We start from the raw sequence: 25,905 nt of genomic DNA, 5'->3' as shown, positions 1-25,905 counted from the left end.
CCTTTTGAAAATCACGATTGAATCTGCATCCACCACCCTTTCAGGCAGTGCATTCCAGATCATAACTACTCGCTGCGTAAAAATTTTTTCCTCAAGTCGCCTTTGGTACTTTTGCCTTATATGGCACTTCACCATGTTGCTCAAACAACCCAAAGTGCTTCACACAGAATCATAGAAAATTACAGCACAAGAAGCCATTCGACCCATCCGGCTGAAAAAGAGCTATGCAGCATAATCCCACTTTCCAGCACTTGGTCCATAGCCCTGTAAGTTGTGGCACTTCAAATGTACATCCAAGTACTTTTTAAAAAGAGTTGAGGGTTTCTCCCTCTACCATCCTTTCAGACAGTCAGTTCCAGACCCCCACCAACCTCTGAAAAAAATTCTCTTCAGCTCCCGTCTAATCCTTTGACCAATTACTTTAAATCTATGCCCTCTGGCAACTGACCCCTCTGCTAAGGAAAATAGGTCCACCCTATCTAGTCCTGTCATAATTTTATATAGCTCAATTAAATCTCCCCATAGCCTCCTTTGTTCCAAAGAAAACAACCCCAGCCTATCCCATCTTTTCTCCGAGCTAAAATTCTCCAGTCCTGGCAACATCCTTGTAAACCTCCTCTGTACGCTCTCAAGTGCAATCACATCTTTCCTGTAATGTGGTGACCAGAACTGTCCACAGAGGCCTAACCAATGTTTTATACAGTTCTAGCAAAACCTCCCTGCTCTTATATTCTACGCCTCGGCTAATAAAGGAAAGTATCCCGTATGCTTTTTTGCTTCGTTCGTGGGATGTGGGTGTCGCTGGCAAGGCCAGCATTTATTGCCCATCCCTAATTGCTCTTGAGGTGGTGGTGGTGAGCCGCCTTCTTGAACCGCTGCAGTCCATAAGGTGAAGGTTCTCCCACCGTGCTAGTAGGTAGGGAGTTCCAGGATTTTGACCCAGTGACGATGAAGGAACGGCAAAATATTTCCAAGTCGGGATGGTGTGTGACTGGGGGGGTGGTGGTGGAACGTGTAGGTGGTGTTGTTCCCGTGTCCTTGCTGCCCTTGTCCTTCTAGGTGGTAGATGTCGGGGGTTCGGGAGGTGCTGTCGAAGCAGCCTTGGTGAGTTGCTGCAGTGCATCCTGTGGATGGTGCACACTGCAGCCACGGTGCGCCGGTGAAGGGAGTGAATGTTTAGGGTGGTGGATAGGATGCCGATCAAGCAGGCTGCTTTGTCCTGGATGGTGTCGAGCTTCTTGAGTGTTGTTGGAGCTGCACTCATCCAGGCAAGTGGAAAGTATTCCATCACACTCCCGACTTGTGCCTTGTAGATGGTGGAAAGGCTTTGGGGAGTCGGGAGGTGAGTCACTCGCCGCAGAATACCCAGCCTCTGACCTGCTCTTGTAGCCACAGTATTTATGTGGCTGGTCCAGTTAAGTTTCTGCTCAATGGTGACCCCCAGGATGTTGATGGTAGGGGATTTGGCAACGGTCATGCCGTTGAATGTCAAGGAGAGGTGTTTTGACTCTCTTGTTGGAGATAGTCATTGCCTGGCACTTGTCTGGCGCGAATGTTACTTGCCACTTATCAGCTCAAGTATGGATGTTGTCCAGGTCTTGCTGCAAGCGGACACGGCCTGCTTCATTATCTGAGGGGTTCTGAATGGAACTGAACACTGTGCAATCATAGAGTCATAGAGTTATACAGCACGGATAGAGGCCCTTCGGCCCATCGTGTCCGCGCCGGCCATCAGCCCTGTCTACTCTAATCCCATATTCCAGCATTTGGTCCGTAGCCTTGTATGCTATGGCATTTCAAGTGCTCATCCAAATGCTTCTTGAATGTTGTGAGGGTTCCTGCTTCCACAACCCTCTCAGGCAGTGAGTTCCAGACTCCAACCACCCACTGGGTGAAAAAGTTCTTTCTCAAATCCCCTCTAAACCTCCCGCCTTTTACCTTGAATCTATGTCCCCTTGTTAGAGAACCCTCAACGAAGGGAAAAAGCTCCTTAGTATCCATCCTATCTGTGCCCCTCATAATTTTGTACACCTCAATCATGTCCCCCCTCAGCCTCCTCTGCTCCAAGGAAAACAAACCCAATCGTCCCAGTCTCTCTTCATAGCTGAAGCGCTCCAGCCCTGGTAACATCCTGGTGAATCTCCTCTGCACCCTCTCCAAAGCTATCACATCCTTCCTGTAGTGTGGCGACCAGAACTGCACACAGTACTCCAGCTGTGGCCTAACCAGTGTTTTATACATCAGCGAACATCCCCATTTCTGACCGTATGATGGAGGGAAGGTCATTGATGAAGCAGCTGAAGATGGTTGGGCCAAGGACACTGCCCTGAGGAATTCCTACAGCAATGTCCTGAGGCTGATATGATTGGCCTCCAACAAACACTACCATCTTCCTTTGTGCTAGATATGACTCCAGCCACTGGAGAGTTTTCCCTCTGATTCCTACTGACTTCAATTTTACTAGGGCTCCTTGGTGACACAGTCAGTCAAATGCTGCCTTGATGTCAAGGGCAGTCACTCTCACCTCACCTCTGGAATGCAGCTTTTTGTCCATCTTTGGACCAGGGCTATAAATGAGGTCTGGAGCCGAGTGGTCCTGGCGGAACCCAAACTGAGCAGGTTATTGGTGAGTAAGTGCCGCTTGATAGCACTATCGATGGCACCTTCCATCACTTTGCTGATGATTGAGAGTAGACTGATGGGGCGGTAACTGGCCGGATTGGATTTGTCCAGCTTTTTGTGGACAGGACATACCTGGGCAATTTTCCACATTGTCGGGTAGATGGAATGTTGCAGCTGTACTGGAACAGCTCGGCTAGAGGCGCGGCTAGCTCTGGAACACAAGTCTTTAGCACTACAGCCGTGATGTTGTCGGGGCCCATAGCCTTTGCTGTATCCAGTGCACTCAGCCGTTTCTTGATATCACGTGGAGTGAATGGAATTGGCTGAACACAGGCTTCTGTGAAGGTGGGGATATCGGGGGGAGGCCAAGATGGATCACCCACTCGGCACTTCTGGCTGAAGATGGTTACAAACGCTTCAGCCTTGTCTTTTGCACTTGCGTGCTGGTCTCTGCCACCATTGAGGATGGGGATGTTCAGGGAGCCTCCTCCTCATGGGTGCCCAGTTTTGAGCTGCTAGATCTGTTCTGGGTCTGTCCCATTTAGCTCGGTGGTAGTGCCACACATCTCGTTGCATCGTGTCCTCAGTGTGAAGAGGGGACTTCGTCTCCAGGACTGTGCGGTGGTCACTCCTACCAATACTGTAATGGACAGTTGCATCTGCGACAGGTAAATTGGTGAGGTCAAGCAGGTTTCTCCCTCGTGTTGGTTCGCTCAGACCTGCCGCAGGCCCAGTCTGGCAGCAATGTCCTTAAGTCTCGGCCAGCTTGGTCAGTAGCGGAGTTATCGAGCCACTCTTGGTGATGGACATTGAAGTACCCCACCCACAGTACATTCTGTGCCCTTGCTACCCTCAGTGCTTCCTCGAAGTGGTGCTCAACATGGAAGAGGACTGATTCATCAACTGAGGGAGGGCGTTTCCTTGCCCATGTTTGACCTGATGCCATGGGACTTCCGGTGGGCAGGACATACCAAGGGATAGTGATGGAAGAGTCTGGGACGTTGGCTGAAAGGTATGATTCTCTGAGTATGGCTATGTCAGACTGTTGCTTGACCAGTCTGTGGGACAGCTCTCCCAATTTTGGCACAAGTCCCCAGATGTTAGTGAGGAGGACTTTGCAAGGTTGACTGGCTTGGTTTGCTTTTGTCGTGTCCGATGCCGGGTGGTCCGTCCAGTTTTATTCTGCTTGTGACTTTCTGTAGCGAGACTGTAGAACTGAGTCGCTTGCTAGGCCATTTCAGAGGGCAGTTAAGAATCAACCATTTTGCTGTGGGTCTGGAGTCACATATAGGCCAGACCGGGTAAGGACGCAGGTTTCCTTCCCTAAAAGGACATTAGTGAACCAGAAGGGTTTTTACGACAATCCAGTAGTTTCATGGCCACCATTACTGATACTAGTTTTTTATTTTATTAATTGAATTTGAATTCCCCAGCTGCCATGGTGGGATTTGAACTCATGACGCCGGATTATTAGTCCATGCCTCTGGATTACTAGTCCAGTAACATAACCACCATGCTACCGTACCCGGTTTAACCACCTTATCTACCTGTCCTGCTACCTTCAGGGATCTGCGACATGTACTCCAAGGTCCCTCTGTTCCTCTACAACTCTCAGTATCCTCCTCCTTATTGTGTACTGCCTTGCCTTGTTTGCTCTCCCCAAATGCATTACCTCACACTTCTCTGGATTGAATTCTATTTGCCACTTTTCTGCCCCCCTAACCAGTCTAATGATATCGTCCTGCAGTCTACAGCTTTCCTCCTCACTACCAACCACATGGCCAATTTTTGTATCATCTGCAAATTTCTTGATCAAGCCCCCCACATTCAAGTCCCAATCGTTAATATATACCACAAAAAGCAAGGGACCTGGAAGACTGGAAACAGTCTTCCAGTCGCAAAAACACCCGTCGAGCCAATTTTGGATCCAACTAGCCACTTTCCCTTGGATCCCATGGGCCTTTACTTTTTTGATCAGTCTGCCACGTGGGACCATGTCAAAAGCCTTGCTCAAATCCACGTACACGACATCAAACCCTCATCGACCCTTCTTGTTACCTCCTCAGAAAATTCAATCATGATAGTCGGACAGGACCTTCTCTTAACAAATCTATGCTAGCTGAGAATGAATTACTTTTAAGGGCATTGATATTATATGGGTAAACAAGGGAGCCATTTTGCACACATATAGGTTGTCGTCTCCACCCTTGGTCAGGTGCACCCAAACAACTGCGTTAGTCAGAGGGTCACATACCTGGATCGGGCGCGATGCGGGAGAATGGTTTTAGCTTCAGCTGCAACAAATCCATCCGAAAGACGCCAGGAGTCCTGGAATCGGCTGGGATCTGTCAGGAGGAGAAGGGGAAAAAGAACACAATGCAATGTAAGAAATCGTGGAATGAGAAAAGATCTATTCAGCCCAAACATGTTTCTTCCGTAGCCCATGTACACTTCACCCCATCGTAGACTCTACCCACCCATTTAATCTCCTTCTACAGCCCATGTACACTCTACCCTGTTATGGACTCTACCTGCCAATGTAACGTCTGGAGGGCAAGTTCTACATACTCTCTGATCTCCAAAGAGAATCAAGTGAAACTCCTGAATAATTATCCATCATTGCAGCTCCTCTATTCAGCCCTGACATGCTGACCTCTATAGTTTCCTCTCTGCACATACTGGGAGTCTCCTTGCATTAGTGACCAAATGCTCAGCTACTATAAGCAGGTTTCTGGGTGATCTAAGGCCATCTGATTTTTTTTGTCATCTTTAGCTCTGCTACCACCAACCCTTGCCCAGATCACTGCTGGCCAAGGTCAGTACCAAGCTGCCTGCCTCTTGACTCATCCTACCCTACAAACATCTAACAGGAGGCCCCTCTCCCTCACCCAATCTGTAGGAAAACACCAAGAATCTGTTCATTTCTGTGAGCTAAAATCCCAAGATACATCTCATCCAACTCATTTCTGCAGGATTGCTATGCCCAATATAAAATCCCACTCCCCCAGCAATCTGGGACAAAAAAAGTGTTTTATGCTCCAGATTTTACACAGTAATTAACATAGCTCCACATAGTAAATTCACAAACTTTACAGTCAGACCCTCTACAGAGGGCCACGATTAGGTAGAGAGCAGTCAGGGGTACAGAGTGACCCATTCCAATTGGATCGTGGACATGGGTGCGAATTGGCCTCTGGTAATCCACCCAAATAGCCAGTCTTTATGCACATAGGTGGATATTCTGTACCACATATCAGAAGGATATTTGACTGTGAAAGGCCATAATACAGCTGTTCCAATACTGTCCTCACCCAATGTTCACATGTGCACTTTCCTCTGGGAGGTTACTGGATAGCAAGGAGCAGAAAATGCGCCCTGTCCAATGTATTAGGCAGGTAGAGCAGGAGTCCCCTGGGGCCAACTCCCTCTCAAACAGATATTCTGCTTTAGATACTGTTGGGGGAGATGGCTTATCAGGGGAAAGCAGCAAGAGCCAGGTTCGGGCACCACGGGTGGCTCTGCTGCACAGGAGGGGAGGAAGAAGAGTGGCAGGGCTATAGTGATAGGAGATTCAATTGTAAGGGGAACAGATAGGCGTTTCTGCGGCCGCAAACGTGACTCCAGGATGGCATGTTGCCTCCCTGGTGCTAGGGTCAAGGATGTCACGGAGCGGCTGCAGGGCATTCTGGAGGGGGAGGGTGAACAGCCAGTAGTCGTGGTCCATATTGGTACCAACGACATTGGTAAAAAAAGGGATGAGGTCCTGCAAGGTGAATTTAAGGAGTTAGGAGATAAATTAAAAAGCAGGACTTCAAAGGTAGTGATCTCAGGATTACTACCGGTGCCACGTGCTAGTGAGTATAGGAACAGGAGAATAGACAGGATGAACGTGGGGCTGCAGGGATGGTGCAGGAGGGAGGGTTTTAGATTCCTGGGACATTGGGACCAGTACTGGGGAAGGTGGGACCTGTACAAGCGTGACGGGTTACACCCGAGCAGGACCGGGACCAATGTCCTCGCGGGGGTGTTTGCTAGTGCTGTTGGGGAAGGTTTAAACTAGAGTGGCAGGGGGATGGGAACCTGAGCAGGGAGACAGAGGAAAGCGTGTCAGGAAGGGGCAGAAGGTATGGAGCAAAAGGTAAAGTGTTAAAAAAGGAAAAAGCAGGAACTAAGTGTCACAAAACATATTTGAAAGTTCTTTATCTGAATGCACGTAGCATTCGTAACAAAATGGACGAGTTAACGGCACAAATAACTACGTATGGGTATGATCTTGTGGCCATTACAGAAACATGGCTGCAGGGTGACAACGACTGGGAATTAAATATGCCAGGGTATTTAACAATCAGGAAGGACAGGCAGGAAGGAAGGGGAGGTGGGGTGGCTATGTTAATAAAGGAAGGAATCACTGTAATACAGAGAAATGATATTGGGACAAAGGATCAGGATAATGAAACGGTTTGGGTAGAGATAAGGAATAATAAGGGGAAAAAAACACTCGTGGGCGTAGTATATAGGCCTCCGAATAGTTGCAACTCTGCTGGAAGAAGTATTAATCAGGAAATAGTCGGGGCATGTAATAAGGGAACAGCTATAATTATGGGGGATTTTAACTATCATATTGACTGGACAAATCAAATTGGGCAGGGCAGCCTTGAGGAAGAGTTTATTGAGTGTATTAGGGATGGATTTCTTGAGCAGTATGTAACTGATCCTACAAGGGGGCAAGCAACCTTGGACCTGGTCCTGTGCAATGAGCCAGGATTAATTAATAATGTCCTAGTTAAGGATCCCCTTGGAATGAGTGACCATAACATGGTTACATTCCATATCCAATTAGAGGGTGAGAAGGTTGGTTCTCAAACAAGCGTACTGAGCTTGAATAAAGGAGACTATGATGGTATGAGAGCGGAATTGATTAAAGTGGACTGGGAAAATAGATTAAATGGTAAGATGGTACATGAACAGTGGTGTTCATTTAAGGAGTTATTTTACAACTTTCAAAAAAAATATATTCCACTGAGGAAAAAAAGAGTGTAAAAGAAATGACAGCCATCCGTGGCTAAGTAAAGAAATTAAGGATAGTATCCGACTAAAAACAAGGACATATAAGGTAGCCAAACTTAGTGGGAGGATAGAAGATTGGGAAGTCTTCAAAAGACAGCAAAAAGTAACTGAAGGATTGATTAAGAAAGGGAAGATAGATTATGAAAATAAATTAGCAAAAAATATAAAAACAGATAGCAAGAGTTTCTAGTTATATAAAAAGAAAAAGGGTGGCTAAGGCAAGGGTATGTCCCTTAGAGGGTGAGACCGGGAAATTAATGGTGGGAAACATGGAGATGGCAAAAATGCTGAACAAATATTCTGTTTCAGTCTTTACGGTAGAGGACACTAAGAATATCCCAACACTGGACAAACAGGGGGCTCTAGGGGGGGGAGGAGCTAAATACGATTAAAATCACTAAGGAATTGGTACTCAGTAAATTAATGGGACTCAAGGCGGATAAATCCCCTGGACCTGATGGCTTACATCCTAGGGTTCTGAGGGAAGTGGCAGTAGGGATTGTGGATGCTTTGGTAATAATTTTCCAAAATTCTCTGGACTCGGCAAAGGTCCCGGCAGATTGGAAAACGGCTAATGTAACACCCTTATTTAAAAAGGGTAGTAGGCAGAAGGCTGGAAATTATAGACCAGTTAGCTTAACATCTGTGGTGGGTAAAATTTTGGAGTCTATTATTAAGGAGACAGTAGCGGAACATTTGGATAAACATAATTTAATAGGACAAAGTCAGCATGGCTTTACGAAGGGGAAGTCATGTCTGACAAATTTGCTCGAGTTCTTTGAGGATATAACGTACAGGATAGATAAAGGGGAACCAGTGGACGTAGTGTATTTAGACTTCCAGAAGGCATTCGACAAGATGCCACATAAAAGATTATTGCTCAAGATAAAAAATCACTGGATTGGGGGTAATATTCTGGCATGGGTGGAGGATTGGTTATCTAACAGGAAGCAGAGAGTTGGGATAAATGGTTCATTCTCGGACTGGCAACCAGTAGCCAGTGGTGTTCCGCAGGGGTCGGTGTTGGGTCCCCAACTCTTTACAATCTATATTAACGATTTGGAGGAGGGGACCGAGTGTAACATATCAAAGTTTGCAGATGATACAAAGATGGGAGGGAAAGTGGAGAGTGAGGAGGACATAAAAAGAGGATATAGACAGGCTGGGTGAGTGGGCGGAGATTTGGCAGATGCAATACAATATTGGAAAATGTGAGGTTATGCACTTTGGCAGGAAAAAATCAGAGAGCAAGTTATTATCTTAATGGCGAGAAACTGGAAAGTACTGCAGTAAAAAGGGATCTGGGGGTCCTAGTGCAAGAAAATCAAAAGGTTAGTATGCAGGTGATCAAGAAGGCCAACGGAATGTTGGCTTTTATTGCTAGGGGGATAGAATATAAAAAACAGGGAGGTATTGCTGCAGTTATATAAGGTATTGATGAGACCGCACCTGGAATACTGCATACAGTTTTGGTCTCCATACTTAAGAAAAGACATACTTGCTCTCAAGGCAGTACAAAGAAGGTTCACTCGGTTAATCCCGGGGATGAGGGGGCGGACATATGAGGAGAGGTTGAGTAGATTGGGACTCTACTCATTGGAGTTCAGAAGAATGAGAGGCGATCTTATTGAAACATATAAGATTGTGAAGGGGCTTGATCGGGTGGATGCGGTAAGGATGTTCCCAAGGATGGGTGAAACTAGAACTAGGGGGCATAATCTTAGAATAAGGGGCTGCTCTTTCAAAACTGAGATGAGGAGAAACTTCTTCACTCAGAGGGTGGTAGGTCTGTGGAATTTGCTGCCCCAGGAAGCTGTGGAAGCTACATCTTTAAATAAATTTAAAACAGAAATAGACAGTTTCCTAGGAGTAAAGGGAATTAGGGGTTACGGGGAGCGGGCAGGAAATTGGACATGAATTTAGATTTGAGGTTAGGATCAGATCAGGGACTTGAACAGATCTTATTGAATGGCAGAGCAGGCTCGAGGGGCCGATTGGCCTACTCCTGCTCCTATTTCTTATGTTCTTATGTCTCCTTACCCTTGTCTAAGAATGCTGTGGCCAGCTGTAACACCCATGACCATCCTGCCCTGAGTTTAAAAAGCTCACTGCAGACCAGTGATTGAAACTAGGACGTTCCTGGTTCATATGGCTCAGTGTCACACCACATGGTACATTTACCCACTATTTTGGTTTGTGAAATTCTTGTAAAAGCTGTGGCTCAGTGGGTAGCACTCTCGCCTGAGTCAGTAGGTTGTAGGTTCAAGTCTCATTCCAGGGACTTGAACAAATCTAGGCTGATACTCCAGTGCAGTACTGAGGGAGTGCTGCACTATCGGAGGTGCCGTCTTTCGGATGAGACATTAAACCGAGGCCCTGTCTGCCCTCTCAGGTGGACGTAAAAGATCCCGTGGCACTATTTCGAAGAAGAGCAGGGGAATTCTCCCCGGCATCCTGGCTAAAATTTCTCTCTCAACCAACACCACTAAAACAGATTACCTGGTCATTATCCCTTGCTGTTTGTGTGAACTTGCTGTGCACAAATTGGCTGCTGCGTTTCCTACATTACAATAGTGACTACATTGTTCAAAAAGTACTTAATTGGCTGTAAAGCACATTGGGACATCCTGAGGTCGTGAAAGTACAAGTCTTTCTTTAATACTTGCTGCTGCATCTCCATTTTCTGAATTCTATGATCATTTCTCCTGAGCTATCCTCTCAATTTGTTCCTCAGTCACAAATCGTCTATCCTATACACTTCCTCCTCTACATCCTCAAGACTCATCAGTCTCCAATGAAGATTCATTATCTCCCTGGACTCCAAAACTGAGCACACCTGACATCCCTCAGGCCTCCCTTCCTTCTACAACCTGCAGGCTTTAAAACCCACGGTTGGTATCACCTAATCATTGCTTCTCAATTTACCTTGTCTTCTATTCTTGTCATGCATTATGGGTTTTGACCCTTCATCCATGTTTGGCAATAATATGAGCTCAGGCATTTAAGCGTGAGTGTAGTTGATGCACACTTCCTGCAGAGGGTAGCAGTGATGAAGTAAAGAATCTAACTACACAAAGTCCCAACATTTTTAGCTTCTTAGCAGCATTTCATAGACAGAACAGATTTCTGCCTAATTCTTATACCTTCCCTCTCAAGAATTTCTTCTTGCATTAAATTATTTTTGGGGTTTGGAGCATCTACTTCCTCAGTCTGAATCAAAGACGCCAAAGCATGGGAGAAACAAAAGGGAGCCAAATCACATAGCTGTTGTTTTTCTCCCTCCCTGACCCAGGAGCACGGAGGTCATCCTTGCTGGCACAGCAGCTGAGGTGGCACTAATCATCTGTAGCCATGATCCTGCTACAGCTGATGTCACCTTCCATGGGGAACATATAAGTCACAATAAGAGGGTACGGTAGATTAGTGGTTATGGTACTGGACTAGCAACTCAGATTGAGTTTCAGTCTCACTGTGACAATTTATGAATTCAGTAAATCTGGTAATTTGTGGGTGGGCACCAGGAAACAGCTATTAAAGTTGCAGGGTTGGTGTTTAAAAAAGCTGGCTCACTATGGTCTTTTTTTCCACTTCAGGGGAAAAAAATCTGCCACCCCCTACCTGTTAGAGCCTACATGTGACTCCAGTCCCACGCTATGTAGTTGACTCTAAATGCCCTCAGGGAAAATAGGGACAATAACTGCTGCCTTAACAGTATCAGCCACATCCCAGTAAAAAATAAAGACTGGCCCCTTTAATCGTTCTGCTAATCCTCTCCCCCCAAAAGACTCCCCATTCAGAGGGACTGATCGCTGATCTACAAGTTTGTGAAATAGTGACTCCTAACCTGCTCTGCCATGAGGCTGTGGTTCTGAGTAAATACCACCTCTGCATGCTTCCTTACTGTGGAGATGCCGGTGATGGACTGGGGTTAACAATTGTAAACAATTTTACAACACCAAGTTATAGTCCAACGATTTTATTTTTAATCCCACAAGCTTTCGGGGGCTTTCCCCTTCCTCAGGCAGTGTGGAAAAGACAATTTTGAATCCTTTGCATTTTAAGATCACAGAACAAAGCCTGGTGATTACTGCCCGTTGCCAAGGCAATCACAGTGAGCAGACAGAGAGGTGTCATCTAAAAGGCCACTGAATATACAACCCCCCAAAAAAAAGAGAGAGATAAGGAAGACAGTCAATGACCCGTTATATTAAAAACAGATAACATTTGTTCGCTGGTGGGGTTACGTGTAGTGTGACATGAACCCAAGATCCCGGTTGAGGCCGTCCTCATGGGTGCGGAACTTGGCTATTGATTTCTGCTCGACGATTTTGCGTTGTCGTGTGTCTCGAAGGCCGCCTTGGAGTACGCTTACCCGAAGGTCGGTGGCTGAATGTCCATGACTGCTGAAGTGTTCCCCGATAGGGAGAGAACCCTCCTGTTTGGCGATTGTTGCGCGGTGTCCGTTCATCCGTTGTCGCAGCGTCTGCATCGTCTCGCCAATGTACCATGCTCTGGGGCATCCTTTCCTGCAACATATGAGGTAGACAACGTTGGCCGAGTCACAGGAGTATGAACCGTGCACCTGGTGGGTGGTGTCCTCTCGTGTGATGGTGGTATCTGTGTCGATGATCTGGCATGTCTTGCAGAGGTTACCGTGGCAGGGTTGTGTGGTGTCGTGGACGCTGTTCTCTTGAAGGCTGGGTAATTTGCTGCGAACGATGGTTTGTTTGAGGTTGGGTGGCTGTTTAAAGGCGAGTAGTGGAGGTGTGGGGATGGCCATAGCGAGGTGTTCGTCCTCATTGATGACATGTTGAAGGCTGCGGAGAACATGGCGTAGTTTCTCCACTCCGGGGAAGTACTGGACGACGAAGGGTACTCTGTTGGTTGCGTCCCGTGTTAGTCTTCTGAGGAGGTCAACGCGATTTTTTGCTGTGGCCCGTCGGAACTGTCGATCGATGAGTCGAGCATCATATCCCGTTCTTACTAGGGCGTCTTTCAGCGTCTGTAGGTGTCCATCGCGTTCCTCCTCGTCTGAGCAGACCCTGTGTATTCGCAGGGCCTGTCCATAGGGGATGGCCTCTTTGACGTGGTTAGGGTGGAAGCTGGAAAAGTGGAGCATTGTGAGATTGTCCGTGGGCTTGCGGTAGAGTGAGGTGCTGAGGTGCCCGTCTTTGATGGAGATTCGTGTGTCCAAGAAAGAAACTGATTCTGAGGAGTAGTCCATGGTGAGCTTGATGGTGGGATGAAACTTGTTGATGTTATCGTGTAGTCTCTTTAGTGATTCCTCACCGTGGGTCCATAGAAAGAAAATGTCGTCGATGTATCTGGTGTATAGTGTTGGTTGGTGGTCCTGTGCAGTGAAGAAGTCCCGCTCGAACTTGTGCATGAAAATGTTGGCGTATTGGGGTGCGAATTTGGTCCCCATGGCTGTTCCGTGTGTTTGGGTAAAGAACTGGTTATTGAAGGTGAAGACATTGTGATCCAGGATGAAGCGGATGAGTTGTAGGATGGCGTCTGGAGATTGGCTGTTGTTGGTGTTGAGTATTGATGCTGTCGCAGCGATGCCGTCATCATGGGGGATACTGGTGTATAGTGCCGAGACGTCCATCGTGGTGAGAAGTGTTCCTGGTTCAACAGGTCCGTGGGTACTGAGTTTTTGTAGAAAGTCTGTAGTGTCGCGACAGAAGCTGGGGGTTCCCTGCACGATGGGTTTCAGGATGCCCTCGACGTATCCAGAGAGGTTCTCACACAGGGTTCCGTTGCCTGATACGATAGGACGTCCGGGTGTGTTGGCTTTGTGTATCTTTGGGAGGCAGTAGAAGTCTCCCACGCGGGGAGTACGTGGGATGAGAGTGCGTAGGATGTTTTGAAGGTCTGGATCGAAGGTCTTGATCAGTTTGTTGAGCTGATGGGTGTGTTCTTTGGTCGGGTCTGCGGGTAACCGTCTGTAGTGTTCCTGGTTGTCCAGTTGTCGGTATGCTTCTTTGCAATAGTCCGTTCTGTTCTGTATGACGATGGCTCATCATACAGAAGCCATCGTCATACAGACGCTGAAAGACGCCCTAGTAAGAACGGGATATCATGCTCGACTCATCGATCGACAGTTCCGACGGGCCACAGCGAAAAATCGCGTTGACCTCCTCAGAAGACTAACACGGGACGCAACCAACAGAGTACCCTTCGTCGTCCAGTACTTCCCCGGAGCGGAGAAACTACGCCATGTTCTCCGCAGCCTTCAACATGTCATCAATGATGACGAACACCTCGCTATGGCCATCCCCACACCTCCACTACTCGCCTTTAAACAGCCACCCAACCTCAAACAAACCATCGTTCGCAGCAAATTACCCAGCCTTCAAGAGAACAGCGTCCACGACACCACACAACCCTGCCACGGTAACCTCTGCAAGACATGCCAGATCATCGACACAGATAACACCATCACATGAGAGGACACCACCCACCAGGTGCACGGTTCATACTCCTGTGACTCGGCCAACGTTGTCTACCTCATACGTTGCAGGAAAGGATGCCCCAGAGCATGGTACATTGGCGAGACGATGCAGACGCTGCGACAACGGATGAACGGACACCGCGCAACAATCGCCAAACAGGAGGGTTCTCTCCCTGTCGGGGAACACTTCAGCAGTCATGGACATTCAGCCACCGACCTTCGGGTAAGCGTACTCCAAGGCGGCCTTTGAGACACACGACAACGCAAAATCGTCGAGCAGAAATTAATAGCCAAGTTCCGCACCCATGAGGACGGCCTCAACCGGGATCTTGGGTTCATGTCACACTACACGTAACCCCACCAGCGAACAAATGTTATCTGTTTTTAATATAACGGGTCATTGACTGTCTTCCTTATCTCTCTCTCTCTCTTTATTTTTGGGGGGTTGTATATTCAGTGGCCTTTTAGATGACACCTCTCTGTCTGCTCACTGTGATTGCCTTGGCAACGGGCAGTAATCACCAGGCTTTGTTCTGTGATCTTAAAATGCAAAGGATTCGAAATTGTCTTTTCCACACTGCCTGAGGAAGGGGAAAGCCCCCGAAAGCTTGTGGGATTAAAAATAAAATCGTTGGACTATAACTTGGTGTTGTAAAATTGTTTACAATTGCTTCCTTACTGTCACAGTACGGCCCCAGAGAGTGCGGGCAAACTCTTCCATCATGAACACCAAGTTAGCTTACAAAAAAAAAATAATCTCTGTACTCACACCAAATGCAAGACTTGGGTATAAAGTCTGCCCAACAGTGAGCAGGTTAGTGACACATTGCAGCATGTACCAACAGGCAGAGAATCTTCTATGAAGGTCTTAATCTCATGCAGTAAGGAGAAAGGACTGGCAGTAGATACCTCTCCTCTGGTTAGAAAAGCAAAGTGGTTTTGTTTGTTTTTAAAACAGTGTTCAAAAATCCACATCAACCCAACATGTCCTTGGGTGGGTCATGGCCAGTTAGAGACTTACGGCGTTCTACCCATCACTGACTGAGGAAAAGCTTCCACTTTGTACAAACACAACACAGGCACCAAAACAAATGTTCAATATCAGGAGAGTGGGCTGACAGCTGACCTGACCTCCCCCTGCTCCTTCTCGACATGACCGTGTAACAATGAGTGTTCTCACCCACCTACGCTGAGTAGAGCTTCAGAAAAATCTTGCGTTGTCACAGGAACAGATAGTCGGAAGATATCGTACATCACCTCCAGCAGACCATGCTGTCAAAGTGAGAGAGGGGGAAAAAGAAACTTGTCAGTTTTCAAAGGTTTTGTTTTAAACAGTTTATTATGTTGAGAGTTACACCAGGGAACACATACCTGCAGTAGAGACACTGATAAAGCCATTTAATGAAGTCATCTCAACCATCAAGTGGCACTATAGAATCAGGAAAAAAAAAGGCCCAACAGGCCTGCCCGTTTTGACAGATCAACCATAACAACCCACGTTCTCAACCCCACCAACCCACGTTCTCACTCAAACAATTTACATTGCTTGCTTCAATGTCCTTCCCTAGTAATTTATTCCACAAAGAGTACCCTTTGAGTGAAAAAATCCCTCCTCCTCCCCTTACTCCTAATTAATTTGGTCCAATTATGTGAACATTTCACCAGTGAACAATTTGCCTGGATCAGTTTTGTCAATTCCTTGTAAACTTCAATTATGTCACCTCAAAGTCTGCTATTTTGAAGATACTCAGATTATTTTCTGTTGAACCATTCGGTGAGTGCCTGTCTTCACTGCTATGAAATATACAGAATTTATTTAGCAGTGTGATCCTTTTAAAATAAAACACAGAGGCCCAGTCTAGAAGCTACATCAGATAGTGAGAGAAACAACACCAGGCAGCGACCTACTTGATCCTGTCCTCGCCAACTTACTGTCGCAGACATATCTGTACAGAATAGCATTGGTAGTGGTGAGCACTGCATAGTCCTTGTTAAGTTTTCAGTGAGTACACCCTCCATCATAGAGTGTGGTACTACCAGTGAGCTAAGTGGGATAGACTAAGGACAGATATAACAGCAAAAAACTGGGCATGTATGAGCCATCAGCAGCAGAACTGTAAACCACGACAATTTGCAACCTCACAGCCGAGCATATCCATCATTCTTGAATCCCATCAAGCTGGGAGGTCAATCCTAGTTCAGTGTAGAATGGCATGCCAGGAGAAGCACTAGGCATGCATTAGAATGAGGCACCAACTTAGTAAAGCTACAACACAGGATTACCTGCATGCTAAATAGGGAAAGCAGCAGGCTATAGTCAGAGTTACGCAGTCCAAGAACCAATGGATCAGAGCCAAGTGCTGTAGCCCTACCACATCCAGTCGAGAACTTTGGTGGACAAACATCAAGTAACAGGAGGAGGAGCCGGCTCCATGAACATCCCCATCCGTAACTACAGCACAGCTCTGCAAGTGAAAAGGCTGATGTATTTGCGAGCGTCTTCAGCCAAATAAGGCAAGTGGATTATCCAACTCAGCCTCCTTCTGAGATCCCGACCATCATAGATGCCAGTGTCTAGCCAACTCAGTTCACTCCACTTAAGTGGCTGAGTACACTGGGCACAGCAAAGGCACATGAGCCCGGCTGCAGTGCTAAAGAGATGCGGACCAGAACTAGCCACCTCCTTCTCCTTCTCCAAGCCAAGCTGTTCCAGTACAGCAAAGACACTGGCAACTACCTGACAATATGAAAGTTTGCTTAGATATGTCCTATCCACAAAAAAAAATAGGATAAATCTCACCTAGCCAATTACTGTACTCTCAGCCTCCTCCCGATCAGCAAAGTGATGAAAGGAGACATCAAGCAAAATTTACTCACCAATAACATGCTTGCGACACTCAGTTCAGGTTCTGCCAAAAACACAACTCCAGATCTCTCCATAGTCTTGATCCAGACACGGATGCAAGAGCTGAAAGCCAGAGAAGAGGCGAGTATAACTGGCTTTGACATCAATGCAGCATTCAACTAAGTAGGCACTGAGGAACCTTTGCAAAGCTGAGGTCAAAGGGAAACCCCCGCCCCCCCTCAACAATGGCTGGAGTCATACCTGACACAAAGGAAGATGATTGTAGTTGTTTGAGGCCAATCATCACAGCAACAGAACATTGCTGAAGTCGGCCCAACCAATCTGCTTCATCAACGACCTTCGCCACAAGGACTGCAACAGTTCAAGAAAGCAGCCTACCACCCCTTCAGGGTAACAAGTGATGGGCAATCCTGTCACCCACACGTTGAGAACTTATTTAAGTCAGTAACACTAACTGGGAGCTGGCTGGGATAAGTTACTATGCCCAGTGCGAGAGAACTGGATTTAACAACAAGTTAGATAGGTGGTTGCAAGAAAAGGGAATAAAGGGATATGGGAACAGAGTGAGCATATGGGATTAGGGTTACTGCTCGTGTGGAGGATGAACCCAACACGGATTGGTTGGGTCAAATGGCCTGTTTCTGAGTTGTACGTTTTATGTAAGAGAAAAGGCTGGTGTATTTGCGAGCGTCTTCAGCAAAATAAGGCAAGTGGACAATTCGACTCAGCCTCCTCCTGAGATCCTGACCATCGTAGATGCCAGTGTCCAGCCAACTCAGTTCATTCCAGTTAAGTGGCCGAGTGCACCGGGCACAGCAGAGGCATATAGGCCCTGTTGCAGGCTGCATCACGTTCTATGATTAACATTAGTAGAGATAAAAGGTCAGTAACTTTCAATTTTTTGAAAATATTGAACACAGAGTTTAATTTCAAAAGGTAATGAATTGTTATTCTTTACAATGGATCAGGGCAGATAATGTGACTCACTCACAGTAATAATGAGTCACAGAAGTTTGACACACATGATTTCCTGTCTGTCTGTGCAAACTTCCCAACTGGGAGACAGAACAAGTCCAGGGAACTATTGACCAATTAGCTTAACATCGGTGGTAGGAAAGATAATGGAATCTTCACTCAAAGATGTAATAGAAAAACATCTAGAAAACAAAAATATAATAAAGAATAGTCAGCACGGATTTCAAAAGGGTCGGTCACGCTTGATCAACCTTGTTGAATTCTTTGAAGTAGTAATAGAAAGAGCAGATAAGGGTAACGCAGAAGAAGTAATATATTTGGATTTTCAAACAGCCTTCGATAAGGTACCACATAGTATACTCATGACTAAGGTCAGAGCATGTGGAGTCAGGGGACTGGTAGCAGAATGGATAGCAAGCTGGCTACAAAACAGAAAACAGTGCAGAGGTTAAGGGTAGCTGCTCAGACTGGCAAATGGTGGGAAGTGGTGTTCCACAAGGGACAACGATTGTTCACTATTTACATCAACAATTTGGACTCAGGAATTGAAAATACAATTTCAAAATTTGTGGACGACACCAGATTTTTGGAGGGGGGGGGGTGGGGGTGTCGTTAATACGAAGGAAGAATGCGACAAAATACAAGACGACATTAAAAACTTGTAGAATGGGCGTGTAATTGGCAAATGAATTTCAAGAAAGAAAGAGGCCACATGTTGCTTGATAGTAAGAGTCTAAATGGGGTAGAGGAACAAAGGGATAGAACCAGAGAAAAGATACAGCACAGAAGGGGGCCATTCAGCCCATCGTGTCCACACCAGCTCGAAGAACAACCAGGTGCCCATCCTAATTCCACCTTCCAGCACCTGGTCCATAGCCCTGCAGCTAACAGCACTTTAGGTGCAGGTCCAGGTACTTTTAAAAAAGAGTTGAGGGCCCTTGCCTCTACTACCAATTTCATACTCCCACCACCCTCTGGTAAAAAAGTTTTTCCTCATGTCCCCTCTAATCCTTCCGCCAATCAGCTTAAATCTATCTCCTCTGATTCTTGAACTCTCTGCTAGGGGAAACAGGTACTTCCTGTCTACTCTATCTGGGCCCCTCAATCAAGTCTCCCCTCAGCTTCCTCTGCTCCAGGAAAAACAACCCCAGCCTATCCAATCTCTCCTCATAGCTGCAATTTTCAAGCCCTGGCAACATTCTTGTAAATCTTCTCTGCACTCTCTCCAGAGCAATTCCGTCCTTCCTGTAATGTGGTGATCAGAACTGCGCACAATACTCCAGCTGTGGCCTTACCAGCGTTTTATACAGTTCCATCATTACATCCCTGCTTTTGTATTCTATACCTCGGCTAATAACGGAGAGCACTCCGTATGCCTTCTTCACAACCTTATCTACCTGTACTTCCACCTTCAGGGACCTGTGCACATGCACTCCAAGGTCTCTCACTTCCTCTACCCCTCTCAATATATTTCCGTTTACTGCGTATTCCTTTTTACTGTTTGCCCTCCCTAAGTGCATTACCTCACACTTCTCTGGGTTGAACTCCATTTATCACTTTTCCACCCACTCCACCAACCCATTGATATCTTCTTGGCGTCTACAGCTATCCTCTTCACTATCAACCACACAGCCAATTTTTGTGTCGTCTGCAAATTTGCCAATCATGCCCCCTACATTCAAGTCCAAATCATTAATATATACCACAAACAACAAGGGACCCAACACTGAGCCCTGTGGCACACCACTGGAAATGGATTTCCATTCGCAAAGACATCCAACGACTTTTACCCTTTGTTTCCTGTTACTGAGCCAATTTTGGATCCAATTCGCCACATTTCCCTGTATCCCATGGGCTTTTACCTTTCTGACCAGTCTGCCATGTGGGACCTTGTCAAATGCCTTACTAAAATCCACGTAGACAACATCCACTGCACTACCCTCATCAATCCTCCTTGTCACTTCCTCAAAGAATTTAATCAGATTTGTAAGGCATGACCTTCCCTGGACAAATCCATGCTGACTATCCCTGATTAAACCATGCCTGTCCAAATGACAGTTTATCCTATCTCTCAGTATTGATTCTAATAGTTTGCCCACCACCGAGGTAAGACTGACTGGCCTACAATTGTTCGGCCTTTCCCTTGTATCCTTTTTAAACAATGGTACTTCGTTTGCAGTCTTCCAGTCCTACGGTACCTCCCCTGTATCTAGTGAGGATTGGAAAATGATCCTCAGAGCATCCGCTATTTCCTCCCTGGCTTCCTTCAATAGCCTAGGAAACAATCCATCCGGCCCTGGTGACTTATTAACTTTCAAGGATTCCAGTCCCTCTAGTACTTCCTCTCTCGTTATGTTTACCTTATCCAATATTTCACACCTCTCTTCTTTAATTACTACGTCCGGATCATCCCTTTCCTTTGTGAATACGGAGACAAAATATTCATTTAAAACCCTAACCACATCCTCTGCTTCTACACACAAGTTACCCTGATCATCCCTGATAGGTCCCACCGTTTCTTCAACTATCCTCTTGTTCTTAATGTACTGATAAAACATCTTTGGGTTTTCTTTAATCTTACTAGCTAATATGTTTTCATGCCCTCTCTTTGCTTTCCTTATTTCCTTTTCTATGTCATCCCTGTACTTTCTGTACTCCTCTAGGCTTTCTGCAGTATTTAGTTTTCTATGACAGTCATAAGCTTTCTTCTTCTTCTTTATCCTGCCCCACATACTTCTAGACGACCAGGGGACTCTAGATTTGGCAGTGCCACCCTTTTTCTTTGAGGGGACGTGTCTGCATTGTACCCATAGAATTTCACTTTTTAGTGCCTCCCACTGGCTCGCCACTGATTTCTCCTCAAGTAGTTGTGTCTAGTTCACTTCTGCCAAATCATCTCAGTTCTGTAAAATTTGCCTTCCACCAATTTAAAATGTTTACTCCTGATTTAATTCTGTCCTTTTCCATAGTAATGCTAAAACTAACTGAATTGTGGTCACTATCCCCAATATGGTCACCCATTGTCACTTCACCCACTTGCCCATCTTCATTTCCCAGGACTAAATATAGAATTGCATCCCCTCTTGTTGGGCTTGTTACGTTCTGGCTAAAAAAGTTCTCCTGGACACCAATCAAGAATTTTGCGCCCTCTGTGCCCCTCACACTGTTTGAATCCCAGTTGATGTTAAGGTAGTTAAAGTCCCCTACTATCATTGCCCTCTTATTTTTGCACTCAGAAATTTGCCGACATATTCTTCTATCTCCCTTTCGCTTTTCAGGGGTCTGTAGTACACTCCTAGTAGCGTGACTGCCCATTTTTTATTTCTTAGCTCTGAAGCGTTTGCAACCGTCTTCAGCCAGAAGTGCCGAGTGGATGATCCATCTCGGCCTCCTCCCGATATCCCCACCATCACAGAAGCCAGTGTTCAGCCAATTCCATTCACTCCATGTGATATCAAGAAACGGCTGAGTGCACTGGATACAGCAACAGCTATGGGCCCCGACAACATCCCGGCTGTAGTGCTGAAGACTTGTGCTCCAGAACTAGCTGCGCCTCTAGCAAGCTGTTCCAGTACAGCGACAACACTGGCATCTACCCGACAATGTGGAAAATTGCCCAGGTATGTCCTGTCCACAAAAAGCAGGACAAATCCAATCCAGCCAATTACCGCCCCATCAGTCTACTCTCAATCATCAGCAAAGTGATGGAAGGTGTCGTCGACAGTGCTATCAAGCGGCACTCACTCACCAATAACCAGCTCACTGATGCTCAGTTTGGGTTCCACCAGGACCACTCAGCGCCAGACCTCATTACAGCCTTGGTCCAAACATGGACAAAAGAGCTGAATTCCAGAGGTGAGGTGAGAGTGACTGCCCTTGACATCAAGGCAGCATTTGACCGAGTGTGGCACCAAGGAGCCCTAGTAAAATTGAAGTCCATGGGAATCAGGGGGAAAACTCTCCAGTGGCTGGAGTCATACCTAGCACAAAGGAAGATGGTAGTGGTTGTTGGAGGCCAATCATCTCAGCCCCAGGGCATTGCTGCAGGAGTTCCTCAGGGCAGTGTCCTGGGCCCAACCATCTTCAGCTGCTTCATCAATGACCTTCCCTCCATCACAAGGTCAGAAATGGGGATGTTCGCTGATGACTGCACAGTGTTCAGTTCCATTCGCAACCCCTCAGATAATGAAGCAGTCCGAGCCTGCATGCAGCAAGACCTGGACAACATCCAGGCTTGGGCTCATAAGTGGCAAGTAACATTCGCTCCAGATAAGTGCCAGGCAATGACCATCTCCAACAAGAGAGAGTCTAACCACCTCCCCTTGACATTCAACGGCATTACCATCGCCGAATACCCCACCATCAACATCCTGGGGGTCACTATTGACCAGAAACTGAACTGGACCAGCCATATAAATACTGTGGCTACGAGAGCAGGTCAGAGGCTGGGTATTCTGCGGCGAGTGACTCACCTCCTGACTCCCCAAAGCCTTTCCACCATCTACAAGGCACAAGTCAGGAGTGTGATGGAATACTCTCCACTTGCCTGGATGAGTGCAGCTCCAACAACACTCAAGAAGCTCGACACCATCCAAAATAAAGCAGCCCGCTTGATTGGCACCCCATCCACCACCCTAAACATTCACTCCCTTCACCACCGGCGCACTGTGGCTGCAGTGTGCACCATCCACAGGATGCACTGCAGCAACTCGCCAAGGCTTCTTCGACAGCACCTCCCAAACCCGCGACCTCTACCACTTAGAAGGACAAGAGCAGCAGGCGCATGGGAACAACACCACCTGCACGTTCCCCACCAAGTCACACACCATCCCGACTTGGAAATATATCGCCGTTCCTTCATTGTCGCTGGGTCAAAATCCTGGAACTCCCTTCCTAACAGCACTGTGGGAGAACCGTCACCACACGGACTGCAGCGGTTCAAGAAGACGGCTCACCACCACCTTCTCGAGGGCAATTAGGGATGGGCAATAAATGCTGGCCTCGCCAGCGACGCCCACATCCCGTGAACGAATAAAAAAAAAAAAATTGATTCTTTAACCAATAATGCTACCCCCCTCCTTTTTTTTTAAAATCACCCACTCTATCCAGCCTGAAAACTCGATATCGAGGGATATTGAGCTGCCAATTATCCCTCTCTTTAAGCCAGGTTTCCATTATAGCAATGATATCATGCTGCCATGTGTCTATCTGTGCCCTGAGCTCATCTGCTTTGTTTGTAATAATCCTTGCGTTGAAGTATATACCCTTTCACCCCGTCAAATTCCTGTGCTGAACACTATTTAACCTTAGCTTCTTTTGCCTTTGCTAACTACGTCACTAACTGCTTTTCTACTTCCCGTTTCCTGGTCTGAATTTGTCCTATCTGTACCTGCCCTTTGGTTCCCATCCCCGTCATACTGGTTTAAACCCTTCCCAACAGAACTAGCAAATGCCCCAGCGAGGATATTGGTTCCGGTTCTGCTTGGGTGCAACCCATCCAGCTTGTACATGTCCCACCTTTCCCAGAATCGGTCCCAATGCCTCAGGAATTTAAACTCCTCCCTCCTACACCATCTCTCAAGCCACGCATTCATCTGGTCTCTTCTCCTATTTCTGCTCTCGCTAGCACGTGGCACTGGGAATAATCCTGAGCTTTTTAATTTATTTCCTAACTCTCTATATTCTGCTTGCAGGACCTCATTCCTTTTTTTCAACCGATGTCATTGGTACTGATACAGACCACGACCTCTGGCTGTTCACCCTCCCCTTTCAGAATGTCCTGCAGCCGCCCCGTGACATCCTTGATCCTAGCACCAGGGAGGCAACATACCATCCTGGAGTCATGTCTACGGCCACAGAAATGCGTATCTGTTCCACTTACGATGGAATCCCCTATCACTATTGCGCTCCCATTCTTTTTCCTCCCCTCCTGTGCAGCTAGGGTCTAGGGATGCATATTCACAAATTGCTAAAAGTAGTGACGCAGGCCATAAGGTCATAAAAAAGCAAACCAAGCACTGGGGTTCATTTCCAGAGGGATAGAATTGAAAAAAAGACATGTTATGTTGAACTTGTACAGTACCTTGGTTAGACCACACGGAGTACTGTGCACAGTTCTGGTCTCCATATTATAGAAAGGGTGTAGAGACATTGGAGACGGTGCAAAAAAGATTCACAAGGATGATAACAGAACTGAGAGGATATCCGTATCAGAAAAGGCTAAAAGGCTGGGGCTCTTTTCTCTAGAAAAGAGAAGGCTGAGGGGTGAGCTGATCGAGGTCTTTAAGATTATGAAAGGGTTTGATCGGGTAGACTTAGAGAAAGTGTTTCCACTTGTGGGGGAGTCCAAAACTAGAGGTCATAAATATAAGATAGACATTAATAAATCCAATAGGGAATTCATGAGAAACTTCTTTACCCAAAGAGTGGTAAAAGAATATGGAACGCGCTACCACAAGGAGTAGTTGAGGCAAATAGCACAGATACATTTAAGTGGAAGCTAGATAAACAGATGAGGGAGAAAGGAATAGAAGGATATGCAGATCAGATGGAGAGGGGTGGGAGGAGGCTCATGTGGAGCATAAACATCAGCATAGTCCAGTTGGGCCAAATGGCCTGTTTTTGTGCTGTAGATTCGATGTAACTGCTTCACTGCTCTCAAGGCACATGGAACATCACACACGGAATCCTGATTTTGCGAGACTCCACTGGTAGTCTAGAGTCTTGCTAGTGGTGAGTGCAAGTTGGAAAATCAGGCGTGCAAGACGGCAGAGCAATTCAGTGTGCATCGTATTTGGCAGCAAAGTAAAATTTGGGTTTGGAAAGGCTGCATTGGTGACCAGCACATGCCTCTATAACTACTACTACATGGGTCATATGCAGGATTAGTGGCTTTCTCATCAGCAGCTCTACTCGCCCATATGGAATGGACACAGCCTATCACTTATTAATTTTTGGTTGGAAAGCTAGAACTTTTGAGCTCCTTGTAGTGCTTTCTCAGTATTTTCATTGGTGCATTAACTTTTGTAGTTGTTCAGGCTTCATTTTTTGCATTGCATGACTTTTATTTCCGATTGTTTCTTACAACAATCTTGCTCTCAGCTGCTACTTCACTTGCAGCAACCAAGGTAGACAAGATGGGAATTCTACTGAAGGGTTCCAACAGCTCTCCTGGATTTGGAGGAGGAAGAGGAGTTCTTAAGAAAGGCAGTTACAATGATACCTCTCATGTTATTTACACAAGCCTGTATTTATTAGCCCACACAGTCCTTCCCGATATGTCAGAAGAGATTTGTCTTTGGCAACTTGACAAAGGAGGCTGCTACAAAATGAAGGCATTTCCTGGAGGTTGACTTGCAAGCAACATTGACCACATGGACAGGACATCCCAAGGCACTTCACGGCTAATGAAGTACTTTTGCAGAGCAGTTGCTGTTGTAATGTAGGGAAACACAGCAGTCAATTTGCACACAGCAAGGTCCCACAAACAGCAATGAGATACATGACTAGATAATCTGTTATTTTAGTGATGTTGGTTGAGGGATAAATATAGGCCAGGACACTGGGAAGAACTTTGAATAGTGCCATGGGATCTTTTACGTCCACCTGCCAGGGCAGAACATCTAATTCAAAAGACGTCACCTCAGAGAGTGCAGCACTCCCTCAGTATTAAGAATATAAGAAATAGGAGCAGGAGTAGGCCATCCGGCCCCTCAGCCATTCAACAAGATCATGGCTGATAATCTACCTCAATGCCATTTTCCTGCACCATCCCCATATCCCATGATGCCTTTAATTTCTAGAAATCTATCAATCTCTGTTTTGAATGTATTCAATGACTGAGCCTCCACAGCCCTCTGGGATAGAGAATTCCAAAGATTCACCACCCTCTGAGTGAAGAACTTTCTCCTCATCTCAGTCC

The 25,905-nt window shown here is 46.4% G+C and overlaps 1 protein-coding gene across 3 annotated transcripts in view; it reads right to left on the bottom strand.

Annotated features, from left to right (window-relative positions):
• rictora (RPTOR independent companion of MTOR, complex 2 a) overlaps positions 1-25,905 on the bottom strand; it is a 302,106-nt gene that overhangs the window by 88,795 nt on the left and 187,406 nt on the right. For all 3 annotated transcript variants that reach the window (XM_067982377.1, XM_067982379.1, XM_067982378.1), the window contains exons 12-13: positions 15,328-15,415; positions 4,877-4,967 (exon numbers count right to left, since the gene is read on the bottom strand). In XM_067982377.1, coding sequence (XP_067838478.1) covers positions 4,877-4,967; positions 15,328-15,415 — 179 coding nt within the window. The remainder of the gene's footprint in view (positions 1-4,876; positions 4,968-15,327; positions 15,416-25,905) is intronic.

The sequence above is a fragment of the Heptranchias perlo genome, chromosome 4, assembly GCF_035084215.1.
Source record: "Heptranchias perlo isolate sHepPer1 chromosome 4, sHepPer1.hap1, whole genome shotgun sequence".
Lineage (NCBI taxonomy): Eukaryota > Metazoa > Chordata > Chondrichthyes > Hexanchiformes > Hexanchidae > Heptranchias > Heptranchias perlo.
This window is presented reverse-complemented; position numbering and strand designations above follow the sequence as displayed.